Source organism: Pseudorca crassidens, chromosome 1 (assembly GCF_039906515.1).
Source record: "Pseudorca crassidens isolate mPseCra1 chromosome 1, mPseCra1.hap1, whole genome shotgun sequence".
NCBI lineage: Eukaryota > Metazoa > Chordata > Mammalia > Artiodactyla > Delphinidae > Pseudorca > Pseudorca crassidens.
The window spans coordinates 64,211,729-64,239,335 of record NC_090296.1 but is presented as its reverse complement, the minus strand read 5'-3'; the positions used below and the strand labels follow the sequence as shown (position 1 = coordinate 64,239,335).

Here is a 27,607-nt window from a genome sequence, read left to right as displayed (position 1 = left end):
GAGTACTAGAGTCAGACAAATTTTCTGCAGATTATCACAAATCCATGAGCTGAGTGACTGCGGCTTGCCAAATCATTGCGTTTCTGGGTCTGATGTAGTTCCTTTTCTGCCTAATTTTGAACTAGTGAAGAGACATAATAAGTCATCAAATTATGAGTTACTGTGTAAAAGAAAAAGGCCGTTTGTTGACGCTGAGGTGATTCAGTTTCTTCCTACAGAAGTATTAATTCACCCCTACACTAGAAACACAGCATCGTGGTGGGTAGGTCTTTTTCATAAGCCTCTATGGCTCCTTAGCTTGGGTTGTTGTTAGAAGTACATTAAAGCACTGTAGTTTTAAAAATGAAATAGTTCCATAATCAAGGTGTGTTGATGTATTCTAATACTAGTAAACTTACCTAACCTTTTGATTTCCCTTCTTCGAATGCTTCCCTTGTTGTGGGTTTTCTTCCATTAACAGTGAATTCTTCTGTTTAATTAATATAATTTAATATATTTTAATATAATATAATATATTTCACACAGATAATTAACCTTGACAGTATAGTGGTTTTTTCTTACCAAAACATGTATTAACAATCTTGGCAAGTTTTGACATTAGTTACAAAAAATTTTAGCTTACATGCCAGATTCTACATTATTTTTCTTTTTTTGAAACAAACTCAGCTATTGCAAGTTTCATCTTAATTCCCTTCTCTAAACGTTATTATTTAAGTATCTAGACAGCTCTTTCAGAAGGGCTCCATATTGCTTGAAGCCTATATTCAGGGTAATCCTAGCCTCTTTCAAAATATTCTGAAGAACTACAGGCAGAAGAGCCCCAGTGCTGACTAATCAAAAAGCAAAAGGCAAGACATGTTGGAAATGTAGTACTTGAATTATTCACTATCCTAAGTGTTACTGGTGCATCCTGTGTAAATGGAAGCTGAACTGGACACCCGGTGCTTTTAACTAGGCATAAATTAAATGTCCTCTCACTGCAAGCATAGCATACCTATACCTTATAATTCAGTGACATTTTAGTGAATAGGCTGTTTTGAACACTGTGCCTTGGGGTGTTTATTGAAGCTTTATGAAAACTATTGATGTTTCCTTAGTATCCTTAAAGTTATGTCCGTGCTTTAAAAAGTTTCTCTGTAGGAGAGAAATGGTATTTATACCATGTTTTAAAATTCTGTAAGATGAGACATCTTAGTTGCTTTCCAGGCTTTTAAACTATTAAGCCGCTCAACTTGCCTATATGTTATTGGAAATACTTTAAAAGTTTGTAATGTGGTCATCTAGAAAGCCCTTTTGGGGAAACTTCACAGTCCCAGTGTCATTGCCATACAACTTCCTTAGAATTCTTGAACCACAGCTGAAACGAGCCTATTATTTTTTAGTTCCCCCCGATACCATTTAGAACTTTAAAACTAAAGGTGGTGGGTAAAAACTTAAGGAGCCTTTCCATTATCTTAGGTTGCAGGAAACTTTGTAGTTTTTGAGGTTTAACACACTGTGTATCACTAAATTAACATTAATCACTATGCTAATGAGTATGTAAAACACTGTTTTGCGTTGATGCACTTTGTACCTCCCTCCATTAAAAGCATAAGAGCCAAAAAAAAAGTTGTTTTTTTAATAACAGCTATGTTGAGATATTGTTCACATACCATAAAATTCATCATTTTAAAGTGCACCATTCAATGTTTTTGAGTATATTCACAGTTGTGCAACCATCACCACAATCTGGTTTTAGAACATTTTAATCACCCCCCAAAAGAAAACCCCATATCCATTAGCAGTCCCTCCACATTCCCTCCTCCCCTCAGGCCCTGGCAACCACTAATCTAGATTTTTGTAGATTTTCCTTTTGTGAACATTTCAGACGAATGGAATCACATGTAGTCTTTTGTGGCTGACTTCTTTCACTTAGCAAAATGTTTTCAAGGTTCATCCATGTTGTAGTATATGTCAGTAATTCATTCTTTTTTATGGTCAAATAATATTCTGTTGCATGGATATACCACATTTGCTTTATCCATTCATCAGTTGATGGGCATTTCGGTTGTTTGCACTTTTTGGCTATTGTGAATATTGCTACCATGAACATTTGTGTACAAATTTTTGTGTGAACATGTATTTTCATTTCTTTGGGATATACACCGAGGAGTGGAATTAATGGGTCATATGGTAACTTCATTTTTAACCATCTGTCAAACGTTTCTAAAGTGGCCACACCATTTTACAATCTCACCCACAATGTACAAGGGTTCCAATTTCTCTATATCCTTACCAACACTTGCTATTGTTTGTCTTTTTTATTTTAGCCATCCCTGTGAGTGTGACGTGGTATCTTATTGTGGTTTTGATGTGGATTACCCTAACGGTTAATGCTGAGCATCTTTTCATGTGCTTATCGGCCATTTGTACACCTTCTTTGGAGAAATGTCTATTAATATCCTTAGTCCATTTTTTTTCATTTTTATTTGTCTTTTTATTGAGTTGTAAGAGATTTTTAAAATGTATTCTGGATATGCCCCTTATTAGACATATGATTTGCAGAAACATTCTCCCATTCTGTGGATTGTGGGCTGTCTTTTCACTTTGCTAATGGTGCCGGTTTTTTTTAATTGAAGTATAGTTGATATAGAATATTATATTTTTTAATGGTGTCCTTTGAAGCTGAAAACTGAAATTTTGATAAAGTCACATTTATCTAGTTTTTCTTCTGCTGCTTGTACTTTTGGTGTTATAAGAAACCATTGCCTAATCTAGGTTTATAACGTTTACTCCCATGCTTTTTGTTTTTTGTTTTTTCTAAGAATTTTACAGTTCCAGCTTCACAGATAGGTCTATGATCTATTCTGAATTAATTTTTTAGAATGTCAATGTAGGGGTCAAACTTCATTCTTTTGCATGTGGATATCCAGTTGTCTCAGAACCATTTGCTGAAAAGATTATTCTTTCCCTTAAATTTGTTTTTTAAATGCTGTTACAGGGATGCTGGCAATGACATTCTAAAATGCTGTCAGCTCTCAGATTTATGACTGCTTGCTGACGAATTAAATTGACAACAAGAAAGGAATTTCTCTTGTATTTTACAGCTAGATTACTTGTGTGTCTGAAAATTAATTTCTCAATAAGAATGTCAGGAATGTAGTTTTGTTTTCTAAGTATTGAGTTTCTACTGTACGCCAGAAAATGTGCTCGGCGCTGAGTGTAAAATGAACAAAACAGACACAGTCCCTGCCTTCATGGATCCTGTAGTCTAGTGAGAAATTAACAGGGGGCCCTGATATAGTTTAGGGAAATTGAGGAGGGTTTCTCTGGTTGAAGAGTCCCCCCAAAAAACAACAGCAGGAAAAGAAGACTGAGCAAGGAAGGAGCTTGACGTTTGGGGGCAAATAAAAGGCCACTGGAGCTACAATGTTCCAGACAAGGAGAGAGATACAAGATGAGGCTGAATAAGTGGTCAGGGCCGGTGAATGGAGGACCTGTAAATCATTTCCCAAACCGTCCGTGAAGGCTCCCCGGTGTCCCAGCAATCTCTCAGGGGCGCCGCGTTTGCTTTGAATTTTAAGGGAAACATAGCGCCATCTGTCGGACACAAAGGGAACTACTCAATCGTGCTGGTTTACACTTCAATTTCAGATGCCTCTACATTCCATCCGAGGGGTTCTCCGCAGTTGGTGTGATAAAAAGCAAGTCCCTCGGGAAAATCAGTGTGGAGCTGGAAATGAGGGTGATTGTATCCAACCCGATTCCAAGGTTTGAGAACTTAAGCAGTGCCCAGCAGGTGCAAAGCTGCTAAGACATAAATATTGTTTGGACCTAATTACTTAATAAACAGAACTGGTAGGTATTTCTTCTGGCCCACGAATGCCCTGAAAAAACTATTATGATATTAAGGCCACCATGAACGGAGAAAAGTTGGGAGCCTCTACTGTTAAGGATTTTGGGGCTTTATTCCAAGTGTTACAGGCAGTTATTAAAAGGTTTGAAACAGGGAGAGTGACATGGAGGCTTTAATTTTTTCTAGTAAAGTGATATTTTAAAAATCTAGACATTTTACCTAAAGTGATTTTGCTTTCAATTACTTGTTCAATTATAAAAATGTCTTAGGTTTAAACTCTAATTAAGGACTCCAATGTTTTCCTCCCTAACAGACACTTTTGCCCCAAGGTGAGAGACCAATCAAGAACCCAAGCAGAGGTGGGCTTCTTTCACTGGCTTAAAATTGTTCCTCCCTCCACAAACTGTCCACAAAAAGGAGAGAAGGGGCAGGACCCACTACTCTGATGGCTCTTGGTTCACTTAATGTTGGAAAGTATGGAACAGAATTTTAAACATAGATTAGGCCTGGAAAGCTGCCTCCTTTTTAAGTTGCTTGAAATTTGTATCCTCTCAAATGGATTTGACAGTTGTAGCAGAGATTGCTGGTCCTACCATTGTCTACTGACCCCCTTCTACTTTAGTAAAAGAGCATCAGTCTCCATTTTATTTGGAGTTATGCCCCCTCCCCACCTAACAGACTGAATTTTCCAGCCTCTTTTGACTAGGAGATGTGGCCATGTGACCAATTCAACTGACGATATGTGACCTTCCCAGAAGGCTGCTTAAAAGGAGCTGAGTTAGCTGGAAGGTGTATTCTCTTTGCCCTTCTGCCCTTCCTTCTTTTGGCTTGTGGCACAGATTTGGTGGTTGGAGTACTACCAGCCCTCTTGGACCATGAGATGACCTTGAGAATGAAAGCCAGATGCTAGGGTGATGGAGCAGAAAGATAGGGGGAGCCTGTGTCTCTGATAACTGTGGAGCTACCATACTAGTCCTGGATAGCCTTCCTCTGGACTTATATATGTTAACCTAAAACAAATAGATATTTCTCCAGCAAAGATGGGTTTATTCAGGATCAGCAAAGAATTGCAGTTCAGGGTCTGCAACCATGGTGAGCCACATGCAGTTCCTCTCAGGGCAAGGGAAGGAGAATGCTTTTTATTTTTATTTATTTATTTTTTGGCCATGTTGCGCAGCTTGCTGGATCTTCGTTTCCCAACTAAGGGATTGAACCCCGGGCCACAGCAGTAAAAGCTCAGAGTCCTAACTATTGGACCATCAGGGAACTCCCCGGAGAATGCATTTTATATGAAAGGAAGTGGGCGGACTATAGTAAACAAAGGGTCTGTGGTTTTTCATTGGCTGCGTCCTTGCAGGGAAAGAAAAGTCTTTCTTCTTCCTCTGGGGGCTCTGCTAACCTCGCAGGGCACGAGAGCTCCCCTTTTTGGTCTCCCAACTTTATTTAATAGAGGTTTCTGTTGATTCATTTTTCATATACATATTTGACAGAGAAATTTCTGTCTTATTCAAGCCTCTGTTACTTGGCCTGGACTGTTTTTTTGTTTTATGCTACAAAATCGATCCTAATAGTCCTCACGTATGATTACCCAAAATAAGGTCGCAGCCATTGAACCCTTTCCCCAAGGTGGGGATCGCCAGTTTCACAGATGGGTTTTATTCAGTATCAAAGAATATTTTTTTTCTCTGGAAACTATTTCAGCCCCAACTTTATTCTCAATATTTTTGGCCAGTGCCCTCCTTTGTCATTATTTAGTCAGGAGAGAGAGACAGAGAGAGAGAGAGAGACGGGGGGGTGGCGGGGGGGAAGGAAATCCTTTCCCATCTTGATATAACAATATTTTCTTATATATTCTTCAACTAATTTTGAAGTTTTGTTTTCTGCATTTAGGCTTCTAATTGAGTGACTCTGAAGGAACATCATAGAAGAGCACCAGAGAACAGGCTTTTATTGGGCTATCCAGAATGCTCAAGAGGAATGATTGTGTGGTTGGCTGGGTCTTATGACAATCTTTGTCCTTGGAAACCCCTTTCCAAACCAATGAGGACAGTATGCCTTGGCTGTGTAGAAACATACTTTTTGACCCAAATTTGAAAAACCCTATGAAATAGGAATAACCAAAGGAAGTACTTGAAATTATTAAAAGATTTTTAAAACCCTTGGTCTCTTTTTGACCATTTATCCTTTTTCGGTAGCTCAGAATATTTTAAAAAATGTAATGATTGCATTATTTATCTACGTAAGATAATTTTGCTAAAGCCTTCATCTCGAAAGTTTGCCCTTCAAGATTCTGCCCCTGGAATTCCTACCTTCAAACATGCCCATTTAGAGAGACAAAGAGCTCTTGTTATGTTTGGGGTGGGGGGAGTGGAAGATATTTTTGAATCTACTAGGAAAGAGTTCAAGCTCAGAGTCTTTGATCTGCTGGGATTTCTAACACATGTGAACCCTCAACACACTTTCTCTAATTCTACCAGATGTAGCCAAGTTGTTCAGAGAGTCCATCAACTCATAAGTTGCTTTAGTTACAGATCTCTTGCTTTATATTATACAGGATGGATTTCCAGATGTTCTTTTGATTTGTAGTATGCTCATTTCCCTCCAAGAAATTGTCAAGAAATGGTCTGGACTGGTGGACCCTTTATCTTTGTTTGCCCTAAGAGCTGGCATTGTTAGGGCACTCGCTAAGTTAAATACAGTATTTTGCAGACTCTGACACTGTTATTGTTTAGACTTTAGAGAGAAAAAGAGCCGAGTTGAAATGGAAGAAGAGTATTAGGAAAGAATCAGATGGCTTGAAAAAAAATTTTTTTTCTTCCTCTGAAATAAAATGAGACTGCCCAGCCTTACTGAGATCCAGGAGATCTCAGGATGAAGTTAAATATGCTGTTGTAATACGACCCAGCACACATCTCTTGGCTTTCTTTCCTGCAAATTCAACAGCCATGCTATTTTACTGAGTATCCACTATGTGCCTGGCACTTTATTGGCCCAACTCTGTCTACAGAAAGGCTTAACCGACTCATTACTAACTCTAATGGTAAACTAAGCAGAGAATTCAGCGATAGTCCTTGAAGCAGACATAAAAGTGTTCAGAGGTACATTCTGGTTGTATCTGTTTATCTGTCCTTTCAATTAAGAAGAGATACTTGAGACTTAGGAGACATTCTCATTTCTACCAGTTCTCAACTTTAATAACCAAAAATAAGCACCATTATAAAATGAGATAGAGAACACTGAATACTTGACTGTCTCTGCAGCTTCCATTTTGCCCTGAGAGAGGCAAAAATACTTCATTGATGAGCTTACGTCACTGGCATATTTCTCACCATTTGATCCATAGACTAGCATCAGTATCCAAGAACTTTGAAAGTGTTAGTCTTTTGCTACCACGATCTTGCAGACTGAATCATTCTGAATCATATTGCTTTTTTAACCCTTCAAATGGAAATTTGCAAGCTTCGGATGAACATAGAAGAATAACAGAGATGGAATAGTTGAATGAAGTTCAGGAGTAGGGTAGAATCTGAAACAACGAGAAAATGACTGTAGGGGTAGTTCCATCCATTTGTTTATTTACACTGAAAATTCTTCCAGAAAAAAAAAAAAAGTTTAAAGTTGCTTAAAAGACACAGGGTTGAGCTATCAGTATATTACATTTTAATTTTCAAAAGGGCACAGGGATGGTAAAACAATAAAGTTTAGCCTTAAGTTTCCTGGTGGTCAAGGCAAAAGGGAAAGTCCTTGAGTTAAATAGCTCTAATTAGCTAATAAGAAGAAGCATAAAGTTTGTAAGGAGAAAGTTTTTTCTGGGACTAAATTCTAAGAGGAATTCGTTTAAATAAAAAAATTAGAAGTTGAATAATATATATGAGGCGTTTTTGCATGCTTTTTTCTCATTTAATTCTCACAAAAGTACTGTGAAGCATAGTGCGTCATCTTCGTCTTACAGATGAGGAAACTGAGGATCAGAGCAGTTATGTTGACTGGACACAGCTGGGCTTTGAACCCTGATGTAGCTGAATTGAAAGCCTACACTATGCACCACACTGCCCCTCAGTGGACACTCATGTATATTGTGTAGTTTTGGACTGTGAGTTCATTTTCAGTGGGGCATTATCTGTGGCAATATTTTGCAGCCTGGATTGAGGCATAGTCCATCCAGAATAGTTTTACATTTGTTTCTGTTAGGCACTTCAGGTATGACTAGTCCCCAAGGGCTTCTTTTTCTAGGATCTTGAGGTGAGACCTTAGATTATTAACTTGAGACTTTTCCTCTTTTCTAATGGATGCATTTAGTGCTATAAATTTCCCTCTTAGATCTGCTTTAGTTGTGTCCCACAGATCTTGATATGTTGTTTATTTAATTTTCATTCTGTACAATTTTTTTTTTACTTCTCTTGATACTTCCTTTTCAAAATATTTCTTTCTTTCTTTCTTTCTTTTTTAGATTTATTATTTATTTATTTATTTTTGGCCATGTTGCGGCACATGGGATCTTTGTTGAGACATGCGGGATCTTTCATTGCGGCGCACGGGCTTCTCTCTAGTTGTGGCATGAGGGTTTTCTCTAGTTGTGGCACACAGGCTCCAGGGCACGTGGGCTCTGTAGCTGTGGCGCATGGGTTCCAGAGCGAATGGGCTCTGTAGTTTGCAGCACTCAGGCTCTCTAGTTGAGGTGTGCAAGCTCAGTAGTTGTGGCGTGTGGGCTTAGGTGCCCCGCAGCATGTGGGATCTTAGTTCCCTGACCAGGGATCAAACCTGCGTCCCCTGCATTGCAAGGCGGATTCTTTACCACTGGACCACCAGGGAAGCCACTTGATACTTTCTTTTTGAAGTATGTCCTTTAGTTTCCAAGTGTTTGGAGATGTTGTTATGTTTCCATTGTTGATTTCTAGTTTGATCCCATAGTGGTCACAGAACACACTCTGTATGATTTCAGTTCTTTTAAATTTGCTGAGGTTTGTTTTATGGGCCAGGATATGGTCTATCTTTGTATATGTTCTGTGGTTATATGAAGAGAATGTATATTCCACTGTTGTTGGGTGGAGTGCTCTGTGAAAGTTGATTAGATCCTATTGGTTGATGATGTTGTTTAGTTCTATATCCTTGAAGATTTTCTGCCTAGTTGTTCTACTAATTTTTTTTAAATAAATAAATTTATTTATTTATGGCTGCATTGGGTCTTTGTTGTGGTGCGTGGGCTTCTCATTGCAGTGGCTTCCCTTGTTGCGGAGTGTGGGCTCTAGGCATGCGGGCTTCAGTAGTTGTGGCTTGCAGGCTGTAGAGCGCAGGCTCAGTAGTTGTGGTGTACAGGCTTAGTTGCTCTGCAACATGTGGGATCTTTCTGGACCAGGGCTCGAACCCGTGTCCCCTGCATTGGCTCGAACCCATGTCCCCTGGATTCTTAACCACTGTGCCACCAGGGAAGTCCTGTTCTACTAATTGTTGAGAGAGGGATGTTGAAGTCTCCACTTGTAACTGTAGATTTGTCTCTCTTTCCGGTTCTATTAGTTTTTGTTCCACGTTTTGCAGCCCTAAATGCATACACATTTAGAATTACCATTCTTGGTGAATTGATCTTTTTATTATCATATAATGGCCCTCTCTGTCTTTGGTAATCTTCATTGCTCTTAAGTCTACTTTATCTGATATTAAAACAGCCACTCCTGGTTCTCTCTCTTTTTTTTAACTTATTTATTTATTTTGGCTGCACTGGGTCTCATTTGCGGCATGCAGGATCTTTAGTTGCGGTATGCGGACTTCTTAGTTGAGGCATGCATGCCTGTGGGATCTAGTTCCCCGACCAGAGATCAAAGCTGGGCCCCCTGCATTAGGAGTGTGGAGTCTTACCCACTGGACCACCAGGGAAGTCCCACTCCTGGTTTTCTTTTATCAATGTTTGCATGCTATATCTTTTTCCACCCTTTTAACTTTCAAGCTACCTATACAGTTAAATTTGAAGTGAGTTTCTCATAGACAGCATATAGTTAGGTCATGTTTCTTAATCCATTTTTCCAATCTCTTTTTTGATTAATAGTCTATTTGAGCACTTTTAGGTTTACAGAAAAATAGAGCAGGGAGTACAATGTTCTCATATAGTTCCTAACCTCAGTTTTCTGTGTTAGTATTATGTTCCATTAGTGTGGTATATTTGTTATAATTGGTAAGTTAATATTGATACACTATTATTAACTGAAGTCCATAGTTTACATTAGGATTCACTCTTTGTGTTGTGTGTTGTATGTTGTATGGGTTTTAACAAATCTATAATGACATGTAGCCACCATTACAGTATCATACAGATTAGTTTCGCTGTCCCTTAAACCTCCTGTGCTCCACCTATTCATCCCACCCTTCTCCCTAACCTCTGGCAACCCCTGATCCTTTTACTATCTCAGCAGGTTTGCCTTTTCCAGAATGTCATATAGTTGGAATCATACAGTACGTAACTTTTTCAGATTGGCTTCTTTCACTTAGTAATATGCATTTAAGGTTCTTCCGTGTCTTTTGACGCTTTGATAGCTCATTTCTTCTTAGCATTGAATAATATTCCATTTGTCTATTTGTACCACGGTTTATTTATCCATTCACCTACTGAAGGACATCTTGGTTGCATCCAGGTTTTGCAATTATGAATAAAGCTGCTTATAAACATTCGTATACAGGTCTTTGTGTGGACATAAGTTTTAAGTTTTCAATTTCTTTGGGTAAGTAACAAGGAGTGTAGTTGCTGGATATGTTTTGTAGGAAACTGCCAAACTGTCTTCCAAGGTGGCTGTACCATTTTGCATTCCCACCAGCAATGAATGAGGGTTCCTGTTACTCCATATCCTCCCCAGCATTTTGTGTTGTCCTTGCTCTAGACTGTGGCCATTCTAATAGGTCTATAGTGGTGTCTCGTCGTTCAATATGCATTTCCCTGATATATGATGTGGGGCATCTCTTTATATGCTCATATACCATCTATATATCTTCTTTGTTGTCTTAAGGTCTTTAGTCCATCTTTAAATTGGGTTGTTCATTTTCCTATTGTTTTGTTTTAAAGAGTTCTTTGTATACTTGGGATAATAGTTCTCCAAAAATGTCCATGTCCTAATCCCTGGAAGCCCTGTGAATATGTTACTTACATGGCAAAAGAGACTTAAAAATGTGATTAATCTAAGGACTTTGAATGGGGGAATTATCCTAAATTGTCTGGGTGGGTGTAATCTAATTACATGGGTCCTTAAAATCCGAGAACCTTTGCTGGCAGTGGTCAAGGAAGATGTGACAATGAAGAAAGACACAGAGAAATGTAATGTTGGTAGCTTTCAAAACGGAGGACGGGGCCATGAGCCAAGGAATGTGGGTGACCTCATGCAAACAGAGCCTTCAGAGCCTCCAGAAAGGAAAGCAGCCCTTTGGAAACTTTATTTTAGCCCAGTGAGACTCCTGTCAGACTTCTAGAACTAAATTTGCATTGTCTAAGCTGCTAAATTAATTGGTGGCAATTTGTTACAATATCAGTAGAAATCTAGTACACTGAAACTTTCTATTTTTCCATCTGTTTCAAGTGTGTTTATAATTACTTATGAAGCATTTTTATCATGACTGCTTTAAAATCTCCGTCAAATAATTCTAACAGGTTACCTTGGTGTTGCCATTTTTTTTTCTCCTTCAGTTTGAGCTCTTCCTGGCTCTTGGTATGAATACTTTTTGATTGCATCATGGGCATTTTTGCATTATGAGACTCTGGATCTTATTTAAACCGTTCGTCAGGAGCTGGCTTTCTCTGACCCCACTGACAGGAGAAGCTGGGGCTGAACCTTGTGACTGCCAGATGCAGGCAGAAGTCAGTTTTCCACTCAGCTTGTGTTGACACCAGAAAGGGGGTGCTCCTCATTAGTGCTGCGTGAAGTCTGCCCCCTCACCTGGTCTCCACTGACACTGTGTGGGGAGAGAGGGTTACCTCATCACTGGCTGGTAGGGATGAACGTCCAGGATCTCTACTTGGTCTTCTGCGACACCACTTCAGTGGGCGGTATTGGGCACTCCATTTTATCCTTCTGAGGGTGGAGGTCTAGGCTCCCCACTTTGTCTTTGCTGGTGTGGTTGGGGTTAAGGCCAGTTTCTTCTGCAGCTGGAATAGAGTGATTATTGTTTGCGTGCTTTGTCTTGTTAGGTTGCTCTTTCCTGATCCTTTGGCTAGAGAAGGATTTGGTTGAGGCTGGCTTTTTTGTTCACGCCATCTGGAATTTCCGATTGCTGGCTTCTTCCGCACTGTCTGGATACATTCATGAGTCAAAAAGGAAACCCAGGGGGCTTGCCTGGTGGTGCAGTGGTTAAGAATCCGCCTGCCAATGCAGGGGACACGGGTTCGAGCCCTGGTCTGGGAAGATCCCACATGCCGTGGAGCAACTGAGCCCGTGCGCCGCAAGTACTGAGCCTGCGCTCTAGAGTCCGCGAGCCACAACTACTGAAGCCTGCGTGCCACAACTAATGAAGCCTGTGCACCTAGAGCCTGTGTTCTAAACAAGAGAAGCCACCGCAATGAGAAGCCTGCGCACCGCAACGAAGAGTAGCCCCTGCTCACCTCCACTAGAGAAAGGCCGTGCGCAGCAATGAAGACCCAACGCAGCCAAAAAATAAATGAATAAATTAAAAATAAATAAATTCTAAAAAAACATAATAACATTTGTGTAAAAAAAAAAACAACCCATGAAACTCATCACTGTGTTTTTCCTCAAATCCCAAGGTCCCTAGCCAGTCTGCCTTCATCTCCACCTTTCAGTTTTAAGTTTGCTTTATATATAATGTCCAGGGTTTTTAGTTCTACTGAGAGGGAGGATTGGGGGAAAGGATGCCAACTTTATCATCCCGGAAGTGGAAGTCTGCCTAAAAGATTACTTTCTACATTTTTAAAAAAAATTTTAAATTTTTTGGCCGCACGGCCTGTGGGATCTTAGTTCCCCAACCAGGGATGGAACCTGAGCCCCCTGCAATGGAAGCACAGAGTCTTAACCACTGGACCACCAGGGAAGTCCCTAAAGATAACTTTTTCAGGTTGGCTTTTCTTCTTATAGGTTTTTGGACCACATATTGGCAGATATTTTTCTAGTTCACATTTTTAATAAAGGTGTAATCCTATGAGGGTTTTGGCTTTATATGCATTTTCAGTCCAGCTCTGATTTGAATGAGCCCCAGGGATTATATCTGCATGTAAGTTTTATAACCCAAGCCCCTAGCCCATCAACTCTCCTTGAGCTGCTGCCCATTCACCCCAGTACAGCTACAGCTTCAGCTCATGTCACTGCCAGAATGTTTTTTCAACCACTCTCTTGTGAACTCAGGTATGAATTTAAACAGATGCTTGCTGTGTTTTAGTTAGCATTTCTGGGTATTTAAAAAATTTATTGTAAAATATACACAACATAAAACTTTCCATTTTAACCATTTCTAAATATACAATTCAGTGGCATTAAGTCATACTATCATGCAACCATCACGACTATCCATTTGTAGAACTTTTCATCATCCAAACAGAAACTCTGTTCTGGGTGTTTTGAACAAGTTTTTAGGTTATCTGTTTCCTCCTGGTGAAATGGTAGTCAAAAGACATTTCAGGTGGAAGATACAGCAAGTGAAAAGGATGGAGCTTAGAAGAGTCCTAATACCTGAGAGACAATGGAGTCCAGTTTGACAGGAACCAATACATAGATGGTGTGGTGGGAAGTGAAAGATGAGGCTGACAGAATGGGGACAGATTGTGCAGGCCCAGCTAATCCCACTGCAGGTAATGGGGAAAGGAAATTTGTAAATAAGAAATTGAGTTGCTTAGTGTTGTTATTTAGGAAGATTGCTCTAGTAATAGGGAGATCTTGCAGACATAACAGTCCTGTTAGGGGAACCACTGACAGAAACCACCCTCCCTGGCCAGGCACGATAGTAACCACTCGCATGAGTTATCTTACAACAGGAGGTCCTGGTAAGGAACGTGGAACTAACAAGCGACCACCAACCGGAAGAATTCAGGAAAGGTCAAAAGGAGAGAGGTGACTCCAGTCTATATGTCCTATCAACCTCCCCGAATCCTGCTCGCTGGAATCCATCTTGGCTGAGCGATGCACACCACCAGGAAGGACCCCGAGTCAGAGTGACTGGCCAGAGACAACCCGGAAACTAACCCCATTACCGTAAAACCTGAGACTGGGAGCCACGTGGCAGAGCAGTCCTCCTGGGTTCCCTTACCCTGGTGCTCTTTCCCCCGGGGCGCTGTTTCCCAATAAAGTCTCTTGCTTTGTCAGCACGTGTGTCTCCTTGGACAATTCATTTCCAAGTGTTAGACGAGAGCCCACTCTAAGGCCCTGAAAGGGGTCCCCATTCCTGCAACACTCCTACACTTCCTATTATCCAATGTATGAGAAGTTTGTTGATATATTTTTAGTTTTCTAGTTGTTTACTGCAGGATGTCAAATCCTGCACCAATTCCTCCTCCATGGGTGGAAGCAGAGGACCAGCATAGGGTAGTTGCTAGGTTTCACTGTGGGACTGTATGCGATTGCTCAGGGACTACACATATAGAGCGAGATTGAAAGACAACCAAGGATGAGAGTACAGGTCAATCTCGACTTTTAAGGAGTGGCCAGAGCAAGGACCAGTGAAAGCAATTAGGAGTTCTTCCCATTTGTCAAACACCTTTGTTTAAATTATCTCTATGTATTATTATTCATTCCAGCTCAGGGATCAGCAATCTACAGCCTGCAGGCCACATCTGGCCCACTCCCCGCCCCGCCCCGCCCCCCTACGCGGGCCTCTCACTGCTGTGGCCTCTCCCAGCGGCCATGGCTCACGGGCCCAGCCGCTCCGCGGCATGTGGGATCCTCCCAGACCGGGGCACGGACCCGTGTCCCCTGCATCGGCAGGCGGACTCCCAACCACTGCGCCACCGGGGAAGCCCCCACCACTTGTTTTTGCAAATAAAGTTTTACTGTAATACAGCCGCACATTAATTTATGTATATCTCTGGCTACTTTTGTGCTACAATGGCAGAGTTGAATAGTTATGTCACAGGTAGATGGCTGTCAAAGCCTTAAATATTTCCTATCTTGTAGAAAGTTTGCTAAGCCCTGTCCTAGAGGACTGTGGGGACTGAACAGTGAAAAGTGCATGGGATCAGGCAAAAGAAATACCACAAGAAGCCAAGGCAGGAAAATATTTAAGATTAAATGTCTATTAGTTGTAGAAATGCTACACCACCCCATTATCCAATTTTTAGGTTCACTCTTCTGATCATTAGATCATTTTTAATGATCGGATTACAGAAGCAGTTATATACATGAAAATGACTAGCTGTTTAAGTAAATGCAGAACTGGGGTATCTGAGAGAACGGTTCCAAATGAGGTGAGTCCTAGACACAGTGGAATACTAGACAGCACACAGATGAATACAGTATCACAATGTATTCCACTAAGTGAAAAAAACTGCTGAAAATATGATTTGTATACCACGATCCCATTTTTGCTGAAGAAAATAATCTGAAAAATTCTACATCAAATTTATTTCTTATATATTTATTGTTTTCTATTTTTTGGACAATGACCATTAATTAATTTTATATCTAGAAGAAGTAAATTTTTCATTTTACTGGGGAAAAAAAATACACCTCTAATATTGACCAAATCAAAGGCTTAAATCACCTTAAATTTGACACAGAGATTTGTCCATCAATACTCTGAATGTATTTCCTCAAATTTCTTTGACAGGAAGAGTTACTGGTTCCCAAGATAAAACTTTAACTGAGAAAAAGAATGAATGGAAAGATTATAAAGGGTTGCTCAGTCATTTATATACCATTAAATTACTAATACACTGATGTTCCCGCATATTTTTTCCAGAGGTTTGCTTTGATATCTTTACTTAATACTACAAGTTCTCTTCAACAGTGAGTATAAAGGCTAATGTGGAATTTGTAGCTTAAGTACAATCTTCCTCTTGTTAGTGAAATTAACCTAAGCATTCTGCCCATTTTTCTGAAATCAAACAACTTACCCACGTGTGTAACTCACCATACCTCCTTTTCTCTCAAGAAAAGGTCTAAAATTTTAAAATATTCTAACACTGGAAAAAAATAGCAAACAAATAAGAGACTGAATGATATTGCAAGAACTGCTACCTTCAAAGCTTGGCATAGGTATTAAATTTCTGCTTCTCACACGTTTCTGCACATGCTTAAATATTAATAAGGACCCTGTAGCCAAATATACATGGTAACTAAATCCAAAGTTCAGAAGACTGCAGCTTTTACAATACAAACGCACCCTTCAGCACATGAATAAAGAACATTAGGACAGAGATCCTGAGAACTACAAATAAAAAAAGAAAAGAATCATGTGTTTACAATGAATATTGCTCCAAAAAATGCAATGTAGATTATTATCTGACATGAATAAACGTACATATACATTCTCTATTTTCCCTTTTGTCCACCCTTTTACAGTGTTCACAAAGATAAACCTGCATATTTCTCATCTTGGAGGCACTCTAGTGTACCAGAAAGATGGAACGTTGACAGCCTGGTATCATTTACTCTGTGATCTCAGGCAAGTACTTAGAAAAACAAAATCCATCTGAGTCTAAACCTCATTTGAAAAATGGAGAGAATAACAATAATAACAAAACCAATTGTCTTATTTATTTATTATTATTATTTTTAAAATAAATTTCTTTGTTTTTGGCTGCGTTGGGTCTTCGTTGCTGAGCATGGGCTTTTCTCTAGTTGCGGCGAGCGGGGGCTACTCTTTGTTGTGGTTGGCGTGCTTCTCATTGCGGTGGCATCTATCGTTGCAGAGCATGGGCTCTAGGCGCACGGGCTTCAGTAGTTGTAGCATGAGGGCTCAGTAGTTGTGGCTCACAGGCTCTAGAGCGTAGGTTCAGAAGCTGTGGCACACAGGCTTAGTTGCTCCGCGGCATGTGGGATCTTCCCAGACCAGGGCTCGAACCAGTGTCCCCTGCATTGGCAGGCGGATTCTTAACCACTGCGCCACCAGGGAAGTCCTTGCCTTACTTAACATAAAAAGCATTTCCCATAGTTATTAGATACAAAGGATAAAAACTTTTATATTAATGGGCTTGGTATGTAGCAGGATGTGTTAATTCCTTTCCCTTCTGGCACTCTCTTGTAATTACAAATCAAGTGCTGTTAGAAATATAATTCATCTGAACTCAGTAAAAGATACCCAACTGACTGAAATGTCTCCTTCACTGTCTTAAGTTTTCTCAATCATGTTTTTGGTCTACTTGTTCCATTATGCAGTCCTCTCTCCTTGAATAAAAATGTAAAAGCAAAACAGAAGTCAAATAATGCTGACTGCTTTCTTGATCATGGCAATGTGACATTCTCAGCCATTACCATACGTCCTTGTGTGTTAACCTTGTTGCTCTGTAAAATTTCAATTACTGCAGATATGTACGGGAATAAATGCTGCTTTTTGTATATAAGACAATCTGGCTGGGAGGTTAAAAGGCAATGTCCTGGGAGTTCCCTGGTGGCCTAGTGGTTAGGATTCTGGGCCACCAGATTCATGGCCTGGGCTCAATCCCTGGTCGGAGAACTGAGATTCTGCAAGCTGTGTGCCCCCCTTCTCACCAAAAAGGCAATGTTCTATTTTAACTGAGTCTGAGAAAGGCAACATATAAGATAAACTGTATGTTTTAAGACTGACTTTCAGACTGAATAATTCAACAGTTAATCAGAAATTACCCCTTTTTATGTTTGTCTTAGAAGAAAAACAAATATAAAAGTTACTTGTTATTAAAGAGTGAAGAATATTAAGGAATCAGATAATTTACTATTAAAATGTAATTATATTTTAGAATTCTCTTTTGAATATTTAAATGCTTTTTTTTTTCTTTTTGGCCACATGGCTTGTGGCTTATGGCTTATGGGATCCTAGTTCGCTGACCAGGTATCGAACCTGTGCCCCCTGCAGTGGAAGCACAGAGTCCTAACCACTGGACCACTAGGGAATTCCCTTAAATGCTATTAAGTAAAACTTTCTAAGAAATTTGGTTATTGGCATATGAAATTATTACAAATTTACCAACGGTTACAGATATGAACATATTCATGTAAAGAAGCCAGAGAATTGATCATCTCAGAGCATATGAAAAAGAAATGAAAGCCAAGAGGGATAACTTCCCAAACAAATGAACCTAGTTAATTAATTAATTATTTATTTTTGGCTGCGTTGGGTCTTCGTTGCTGCACACAGCCTTTCTCTAGTTGCGGTGAGTGGGGGCTACTCTTTGTTGCAGTGCACGGGCTTCTCATTGTGGTGGCTTCTCTTGTTGCACAGCACGGGCTCTAGGCACGTGGGCTTCAGTAGTTGTGGCACAAGGGCTCAGTAGTTGTGGCTCGCGGGCTCTAGAGCACAGGCTCAGTAGTTGTGGCGCACGGGCTTAGTTGCTCCGTGGCATGTGGGATCTTCCCGGACCAGGGCTGGAACCCGTGTCCCCTTCATTGGCAGGCGGATCCTTAATCACTGCACCACCAGGAAGTCCCCAGATGAACCTCGTTAAAATCCTCAGGATTTTAGATGAGAAAATTGAGGGATGGTTCTGTCTCCTGACTCCCCAAAAGCCCTACAGAGGATACGTGACTTCCTTCTGCATCCTAAAAAGGAACAGCTACTCCTCCAAAACTGAGGCCCCTATGTTTTCCATTCCTAGGAAATAGCATTTATTTTATTTTTAAAAAATTTTCAGGGTTGTGGGCATATTCCAAACTTTCTTTTCTCTTTTTAATGAGAATCCCTGCCATAGAATGTTACTGTTACTGATGGGAGGTATCTTACTCCTCAAGGGTTTGGGTAGAAAAAGATGCAAATCACTGCTATAGAGACTCAGGTACAATAAAACATTGGTTCCTATGGTCTATTTATCACATGTATAAGTCCAATTCTCATTTGTAAAAAATTCCAGAAATTCAGAATATTTGAAAAATATTTTTTAAAAAAAGTATCATTTTATTTGTACACTTAAGTTGTACATAGAAACTGAAAATACAGTTCTGTAAAACTGAAAGAACTGCCAGGGAAAAGGGAGGGTGTTACCTTTTATTGACTGATCATTAAGGAAGTTAGAGAAATAAAACAAAAACACAATAAAATGTTTAAAAAATTAAAGAACATTTTCCAGGTACAAATTTTATAAATACAAAACAAATTCACAAATTACTTTGAATGCTAAATAAATATCTAGTTAATAAACTCAGACTCAATACCTCCAGCCAGCACTGGTACAGCACTTCAAGGAATAAAGCTGGATTCATTCATGTATAGTGTTGAAAGAATCTGCTTATTAAACAATTCTTAGACGTATACACTTTTTTCTAAACTGTGCTATTATGGAAGATTTATCTGTGTAGGTAAATCTCCCTTAATACCACACTTCTAAAAAAAAGTCAATGACAAAATAAATCATGGGTGAAAAAACATTTTTTGAGATACTGGGACACATGAATGATCTCAAAATGCACAAAAAACTCTGTAAACCAGTACTGTAGCCAATACATCTATCCAATTTATTAGATACTGAACAAAACTGTAGCAAAGGAAATCTTTCCTACATTCTCCTGAGTGCTTAATATTAAAGTTGAGAATATAGTGCAGGCCACACTTCAATGTGGTCAATCAGTTGTTATTGCTTTATACATATATGTCTGCTTTAGAGCATGATTTAATGTTCCATTTTCATGAACAATTTGTTTTCTTCAAATATATCCTTTAGAAAGACAGAATCAGATTCGTGACTTTTTTGCAACTGGTGGTGTGCTAACTTGATCCACGTTCCCAGGTGTGACGGTGAGTCCAAGTTTTTGAGCCTGAATATGAAAAAATGCTTGCAGCCTAGTTCCAGCTTTTGCTTCACTTGTGTTACGAGGGTTGTACTCAAAGCAGTTCGAAAACATTAACTCAATATCATCGATAAACTCAGCTAGAATGAAAAAACCAAATGAGATAAGAATGAAAGTAAATTATAAATACAATCTTTGTATATCTGGAAATGTCATTAAGAAAACAGAAGTCCACATTTTTCTTTAGAAATTGAAGACTCTGAAACAAGCTGGCAGAACTGAAGCTTAAAATTGTTTATAAATACTTTATAAAATGGTTTTATTGAAATTATACAATTATTTAGAGGTATTTTATATAACTAAAAAGAACATCTATTGAGATGAGATTCTATAAAATATCTTTAACTCATTCAATCCCCATCCATCTTTCATTTCCATATATGCATACATGGCATTTTAGGGATTTCTTGGGATGCCATCTACACAATTACATTAATATACATCATTTAAATAAAAAGAAAAACAGCCTTTACCTCCTTAAAGGAAAATAATTATCAGAGAAAAACATAAATTACTCACATGCTAGTTTATATTCACATTTGTTCACTTTTTCACGAATTATATTTAAGGCAATGGGCTTTTTGATGATGTCATAATAGTCTGGGACCTGTAAAATAATTCAAGTATTATCTCTCCTATAGAAAATTTATTGAAGATAAGTAGTCAAATACATGCAAGTTTTGCCCTTAAAAGCAACTGAATATTAACTTCTGAATACTATTATTCCATTAAAATTACATAATACATTTCAGTCATTGTAATGCTGTAAAAGCTTATTTGATACTATAAAAAATGTTAACAATGTATTGTGAAAAAACAGATTATGGGTTTGCTTGTGTGTTCTCTTCCTTTCTCTGACTCTCTCTATATAGATACATAAATGTATTTATAAAGAAATTTCTGTAATGACCATGACTGCATTTGTAATAAAGAATAAAATACATGTAACAAAACTTAATTCAGCACAAAACTACTCAGGAAAAATAAGTTACAGTTCAACTGAGAGTTAATTTTTTTGTTGTTGTTAAATATTTATTTAGTTTTGGCAGCGTCGAGTCTTAGTTGCGGCGCGTGGGCTTCCCTCTAGTTGCCCCACGTGGGCTTAGTTGCCCCGTGGCATGTGGGATCTTAGTTCCCCGTCCAGGGATGGAACCTGTGTCCCCTGTGTTGGAAGGTGGATTCTTAACCACTGGACCGCCAGGGAAGTCCCAGAGAGTTAATTTTTATAAGACACTATTCAATGTTAATTAATCTTTCATATTCTGGTTCTAGAATTCTCAAAGTAGAATTTTGATGATGTCACTTTTTCATTCAGAAACCTTCACCTGATACTGACAAGTGAGGCCCTTTACAATCTAGTTGTGTCTGAGCCCCTCTAACACACCCTCTGCTCCATTCAAACCATCCATCATTCCCATATTCTCATTTCTAGGTCTTAACTTGTTGTTCCCTCTTCCTAAAATGCCCTCATTCCATTTCTCACTGTTGAAATTCCATCTTTCTTCAGTGACCAAATCAAATAGTTCTTCCATAAAAAAACTTTCTAATTCCTGCTATTCCTTCCCCCTGAAATGCTCAAATCAATTCCTTCTCTTCTCTGCTTCTGAAAGACCATTAAACTTATAGTATAACTAACACTGTCCTACCTCTGCTATGGCACATCATACTCTGTCATACCTATATAAAAATAACAGCTCAAATCCCTTAGTTAGGTTAGGCTATCTCTGTTATTCAAGAGTACCCATCTTTTACATCAGTGTTTCTCAAAATGCTGTCCTTGGACCAGCACCATCAGCATCATTTGGGGACTTGTCAGTAATGCAAATGGCTGGGCATCATCCCAGACCTAGTGAAACAGACTGGGGTGGGGCCCAGTCTGCTGTGTTTTAACAAGCCCTCCATTGATTGTGGTGTACGCTAAAGTTTAAGAAACACTGTTTTACATAATAGAAATGCCAATAATGGTACTCAGTTGAATCAACTCTATTCATATTCATTACACAGAATAAAAAGTGAGGTTATTTCAACACACGGTCATCATTTATAAGAATCAGTCACAGGGGCTTCCCTGGTGGTGCAGTGGTTAAGAATCCACCTGCCAGTGCAGGGGACATGGGTTCAAGCCCTGGTCTGGGAAGATCCCACATGCCGTGGAGCAACTAAGCCCGTGCACCACAACTACTGAGCCTGCGCTCTAGGGCCCGCGAGCCACAACCACTGAGCCCACGTGCCACAACTACTGAAGCCAGCGTGCCTAGAGCCCATGCTCCGCAATGAGAGAAGTCACCGCAATGAGAAGCCCGTGCACCACAACAAAGAGTGGCCCCCTCTCGACATAACTAGAGAGAGCCCACGTGCAGCAATGAAGACCCAATGCAGCCAAAGATAAATAAATAAATTAATTAATTTAAAAAAAAAGAATCAGTCACAGGACTAGAAGGGACTGAGGAGACTATGCTAGCTCCATTTTTTTCAATATAGGAACAAACGTTCCAAGATTTGTTTTGTTTTTTAAGTAGACAGTGACTAAACAAGTATTTTGACTACCTTAAAGTTGCCATGCAGACTAAATCAGATAATACACATGAATACATTTTATAAAGTCTAGTAGTATTACCTGGATTTTAGAAACGAGTTTCAAAAAAGGCCAGCTGTCATCATGCCGTACCAATTCCACAACAAGTTGTTCAAAAGCGGACAATTCATGAACTCCTCCCTGTCGACCTGAACTCCTTCGGTTAGGTGTCACAGGAGATGATTCTGAATAAATAATTATGTTAACTTTAGGTGATGACAAAACAAAATATTTGATCACCATAAGCTAATCAGGACATATAAATACAAACTAAATTCAAACAGAAAATCTACACTCTACACACTGAGATGTTAAACTGACTTACATTCTGAGAGATAGGTAAATCTGGACCAAGTATTCGTTATTTCCTTTCGATCTTAAAAATTTCCAATTGAAATAAACACTCATTGGGAACAGATTGTAAAAAGAGTGTAATACAAAAGGAAATTCTAGAACACAAAGTTTGTGGGTTATTACTCCATTTTATTAAAAATATGTTTTTAACTACAGTAAAATGAAATCCTCTGGTATTTCCTGAAATACAACCTTAGGAAAATAACCTCTTTAGATTTAGAAACTTGGCCTCTTTATAAATTACCTTGCAAAATAGAAAATATTTCTCAATGATGAAATAAAAATTATTCTTATAAATCTAATTTTATATGGAGAATTTTCTTAAAGCAAAATGCTTTCCATAAAACGTAAGGTATATAATGAGATCTAAGGTGAATGAATTAGTAGAAAATAGTAGTATAGTCCTATGTAGATCTAGGTGTTTAAATTCTCTGCTTAAATGTTAATCCACACATTTCCCCCTTTATTTGTCCTTAGAACCAGGTTAGTAAGTTCACAAATCAATTAAAAACAACAACATTTTCTTCAGCAGTTTTTTTTTTCTTTCTTAAAACAAAAATGCTTCAGGTGTACTATTTTCCAAATAGCTTGGGGTTCAGGATTGGGGAAGAGCAAAACACATAAGGGGATAGGAAAAGCTAAATTAGATCTCGGTGCAAAGTTACCTGATACTACCCCCACCCCACTGCCAAACCTGACGACCTGGCGACTGCATCATGTTCCATTCTTCCACCAGTGAATTCCTTAATCCTGTCATGGGTTTGAATAATGCAATACAAGCTATCTAAAATTCTTCAAAGAACAGTAGTAGCATTTTTTATGTTTAACTTCATTTTTGAAATATCAAAATTTTACTACTACTGACATTAAAGAAAAAAGAGGATAGGATTAGAGATAAATGGGTAAAGAGATTATTACATGGATAAATATTACCAACAACTTATGTAATATAAATATATGTAATATATAAACAATTTATATAATATATATATAAATATTAAAACAATTATCAGAATCAAAAAGACAGCTGGTGATCACTCCCTAACAATATTACTGTTCCCAACTCTCCCTGCCCCGAAATTCAGTATGTCAGGTGGGAACCTTATCAAATTACCTAATGTAGCTTGTCTAGGTGATGATGAGTACATGTGTTTTGAAGGAAGCAAAGGTGGAAGAGAATGAAACGTATTATAATGTGGTATACTGAGGCTGTTCAAGTATTGGCCAAATCTCTCCATTAAACACAGAACACTGTTTGCAAATTTCTTACAACTACCCTACTACACTAGTAGAAACACTAGTACTGTAGTTTACCTTTATTCCAAATACCTGCCCCTTCCTTGAACATTATGCTTCAGGTCAGGTTGCTCCCTAATAACTCTGTATAGTGGACAGCCTTTCAGAAATGATACAAAGTATCTCAACATTCAATCTTTCCAAATTACTCAATTTTCTTAGGTAAGAATAGCTTAAATTAGACTTCTTCATACCTGTAGATTGTCTTTTCCTGCCTCTTCTCTTGGATTCACTATCTTGGAGAGAAAGTTTTGAAGCAACATTTAGAGATCTTGACCGCTCACTTGACTTTGTGGCAATGACTCTGAAGTTAGGGAAGCTGGGACTATTTTCTGGTGTATTATTAGCACTTTTCCTGCCTCTGCGTTTTCTGCGAGGACTAAGTAGTTCCATGAATACACCTGCTTGCAGTGGGCCATGACTCTGGCGAGTAGAACGACTGGCAATTCTTAAAGATTTAGTTTCTGTAGGAGGAGCAGATTTTATCTTTCTTAGGCTTCTACCAGTAGCTTTAGAAAAAACAGTTGTTTTCGGTGTATTCTGCTGACTCCTTGAAGTATATCTTCCAGGATCTTGTCGTTGGCCACGACTTGAGAAAGAAGAACTAAGTCTCCCTCTTGTTTTAATTGGTAATCTAACTTGTGGTCTTCCTCGTTTTGGTGGGCTATAAGTAGTGTTAGAAAACAATTATTGTACAGAGCAATGATGAACATATGATTACTTCTATCCCCCTTGTTCTACTATCCAGCCAATGAGTTCTACATACATAACTTTTGTGTTACTGAGACTTATCCTGTACTCAGTTCTTTAAACTTAGAATCAACAAACTCTTCATGGAAATCTAAAATGTGCTTTCCTATATTTCTTTGTAATGCAAAGACAAAGAATGTTTAATGTTTAATAATTTCTTGGTAACTCCAGGACATCATCATGAAAATCAAATCCTAGGTTGTGATAAACTGTAATAAAATCCTCAGGAGAGCCGAATAAATGGACTTAATCATGTTGAAAAACTTAAAATGCAAATCTTTTGTCTCCTTATGCTACAGAAGACTGTCACTTTTCATTACTATTGATACTGAGGTAGTAACCTACAGTTTTGGCCAATGGATCCCACAAAAGTAGGCTTAAACCTACTGTTCCTCAACACTAAGCCAGGAATCTCTTTGCCATCTTTTGATTCTTACTGTAAGATACAAAACTAGATTCAACCCTTTAATTGCCTTTAAGTTGTAGACAAGAATGATACAACCCCATTAAGCCTCCTTATATCCATCTCCCCCCATACCTGAACTTCCAGTTTACTTAAAATATTTCCAAAAATTCTCCAAGTTCTTTATCATCTTTATGCTTAACACAATACTGCCATTACAAGCTACAGGGAAAATGGCTCCTGCTAGTTGGAGCTATTGAACAACTTGTTTAAAGTAGAGGGGGTGGCTCTCTCTACTCATCCTCCTCAGTCTCTGGCCTTTTTGTACTGTGTTGGTTCTAGGTTGCCCCTGCTTCACATTCATTTTCTTGATTCCACAAGAATGGAGTTCAAATGTTAAAAACAAGGGGAGGTCTTAGGGACAAATAAAGGGAGACTGCCCCAGTGCTGCCACGGCAGGAATAACCAAAGCCATTCATTAGGCCTGGGTGACACAGCTTGCTAAGCTGCAGAATACTTGGCTATACAGTAGTATAGAAGTTGTTTCTAGGTGCTGATGCGGTAGGAGTATAAAAATACAATGTGCTTCCTGGCATTTCTCTCTCTCTCTCTGTAGACTGCCAAGATCACCAATATTTGGGTATAAGTCCTTGAGAAAAGCAAAAGAGGCATCGGGAGCTGCATTCATCTCTATCTCATGAATATCCTCTGGACTGCTTATTTGCTGCTTTCAGCAAAAAATTAAGTAATATCAACCTCGATGTGGCTCTGAATTGACATCCTAACCAAACTTACACTTGATTTTATGATCTGGCTAAGTTCACAAAGCGACTATACTCCCTTGGGAATAATTTCATATGCTTATAATACATAAAAAGCAAGGGGAGGGCTTCCCTGGTGGCGCAGTGGTTGAGAGTCCGCCTGCCGATGCAGGGGACACGGGTTCGTGCCCCGGTCCGGGAAGATCCCACATGCTGCGGAACGGCTACGCCCGTAAGCCATGGCTGCTGAGCCTGCGCGTCCGGAGCCTGTGCTCCGCAACGGGAGAGGCCACAACAGTGAGAGACCCGCGTACCGCAAAAAAAAAAAAAAAAGCAAGGGGAACTTTATGACACTATATTGCACACTAGTTTTTGGTTTTAAATTATGGGCCCCAACCATTCCATTTGCATTTGAAAAGTCAAGAGACTGTCTAGTTAAAAACTCGAACTCTCATTTTATTGCATGGTAGGACTTACCTGACGTCTTCCTCTTCTTGAGAATCTTCTTCATCTTGTTCTACCTCATACTCTTCCTCCTCACTTGGACCCTCTTCATCATCATCATCAACTTCATCATCCTCACCTTCCATACTACCTTCCATCTCGTCATCACTTTCCAAGGATGGTCTCTGTCTAGAGGAGAGTCTTCTAGAACGTTGCTTTGGCCGACACTCTGGACAAAACCAATCTCCTTCAGGCACAGTCTGATAAATCAAATGAATGATCATTAATCATCTGTCACTCAAAATCTCAGTGTCTCAATTCTAATCTGAGAAGCAGCAGAAGAAAAAAATACCTTGAGCTTTGGTCGAACACAGTAGGTATGATGACCCCGATCACAGCCATCACAAAGTACCATGTTTTCAGCATCACCCTTCTTTCGGCATATCTTGCAACGGGCGTTTAGTATAGACTTAGACCATATTACACTACGATCCAAGGTGGAGAGATGAAGAAAGACTTGGGATAGACTGGCAGAAGAAAGGAGAGACTCTCTCCAACGGTCCAGGACTGTTTTATAAGAACGCCCACTGTCACTGGCATCTTAAATGAAAAGGGAAAGTGATTAAACTTCCTAGGCAAACCCTAGATATCTCCTAGAACTATTTTCGTGGTAGTGTAAATAGGTTGGAATTCACAGTTCTTCTCTCCTAATACTTCACAAAAAGACCATGTTGACATTAAAAACAAAAACCTCGTGTTAAAGAAAATTTGCTGAGCCACATCTTATTTATGACATAAGGAATTACTTAAATCCGTAAAACAAATGCTGGGGGATTTCAATAGTTAAAAGAGAAAAATAACTTAGGCAATGTGTTCTCAATCTAGTAATCTAGTTCTTTGTATCAAATCTGGACGTAATTTAGAAAGCTCGCTATATATGATTACAAGTCAGCTACTATTCATTTGAATCAAGAATGTTACTGCCTCATTTCAGATAAAAGATGGACTGCTCTCTAAGTATAAATCACATTTAAGGTTTATTTTGGGGATAATGAAAATGTTCTGAAATTAGATAGTGGTGGATGGCTGTACAACTGTGAATATACTAAAAACCACTGAACTGTATAATTTAAAAGGGTGAATTTTATATATGCGAAATATATCTCAATATAACTTATTAAAAATATCAATTATGTATAAATGCCAACTATATTGTCTTCTATACCTAAGAAAATATTATTATTTTTATTACTATTATTTTTGCGGTATGCGGGCCTCTCACTGTTGTGGCCT

The 27,607-nt window shown here is 38.9% G+C and overlaps 1 protein-coding gene across 1 annotated transcript in view; it reads right to left on the bottom strand.

Moving 5' to 3' along the window:
* Positions 1 to 18,818: 18,818 nt before the first annotated feature.
* BAZ1A (bromodomain adjacent to zinc finger domain 1A) overlaps positions 18,819 to 27,607 on the bottom strand; it is a 93,212-nt gene continuing 84,423 nt past the window's right edge. The window contains exons 21-26 of the mRNA XM_067737706.1: positions 26,667 to 26,914; positions 26,348 to 26,574; positions 24,151 to 24,620; positions 22,349 to 22,491; positions 20,251 to 20,338; positions 18,819 to 19,811 (exon numbers count right to left, since the gene is read on the bottom strand). Coding sequence (XP_067593807.1) covers positions 19,615 to 19,811; positions 20,251 to 20,338; positions 22,349 to 22,491; positions 24,151 to 24,620; positions 26,348 to 26,574; positions 26,667 to 26,914 — 1,373 coding nt within the window. The 3' untranslated portion in view covers positions 18,819 to 19,614. The remainder of the gene's footprint in view (positions 19,812 to 20,250; positions 20,339 to 22,348; positions 22,492 to 24,150; positions 24,621 to 26,347; positions 26,575 to 26,666; positions 26,915 to 27,607) is intronic.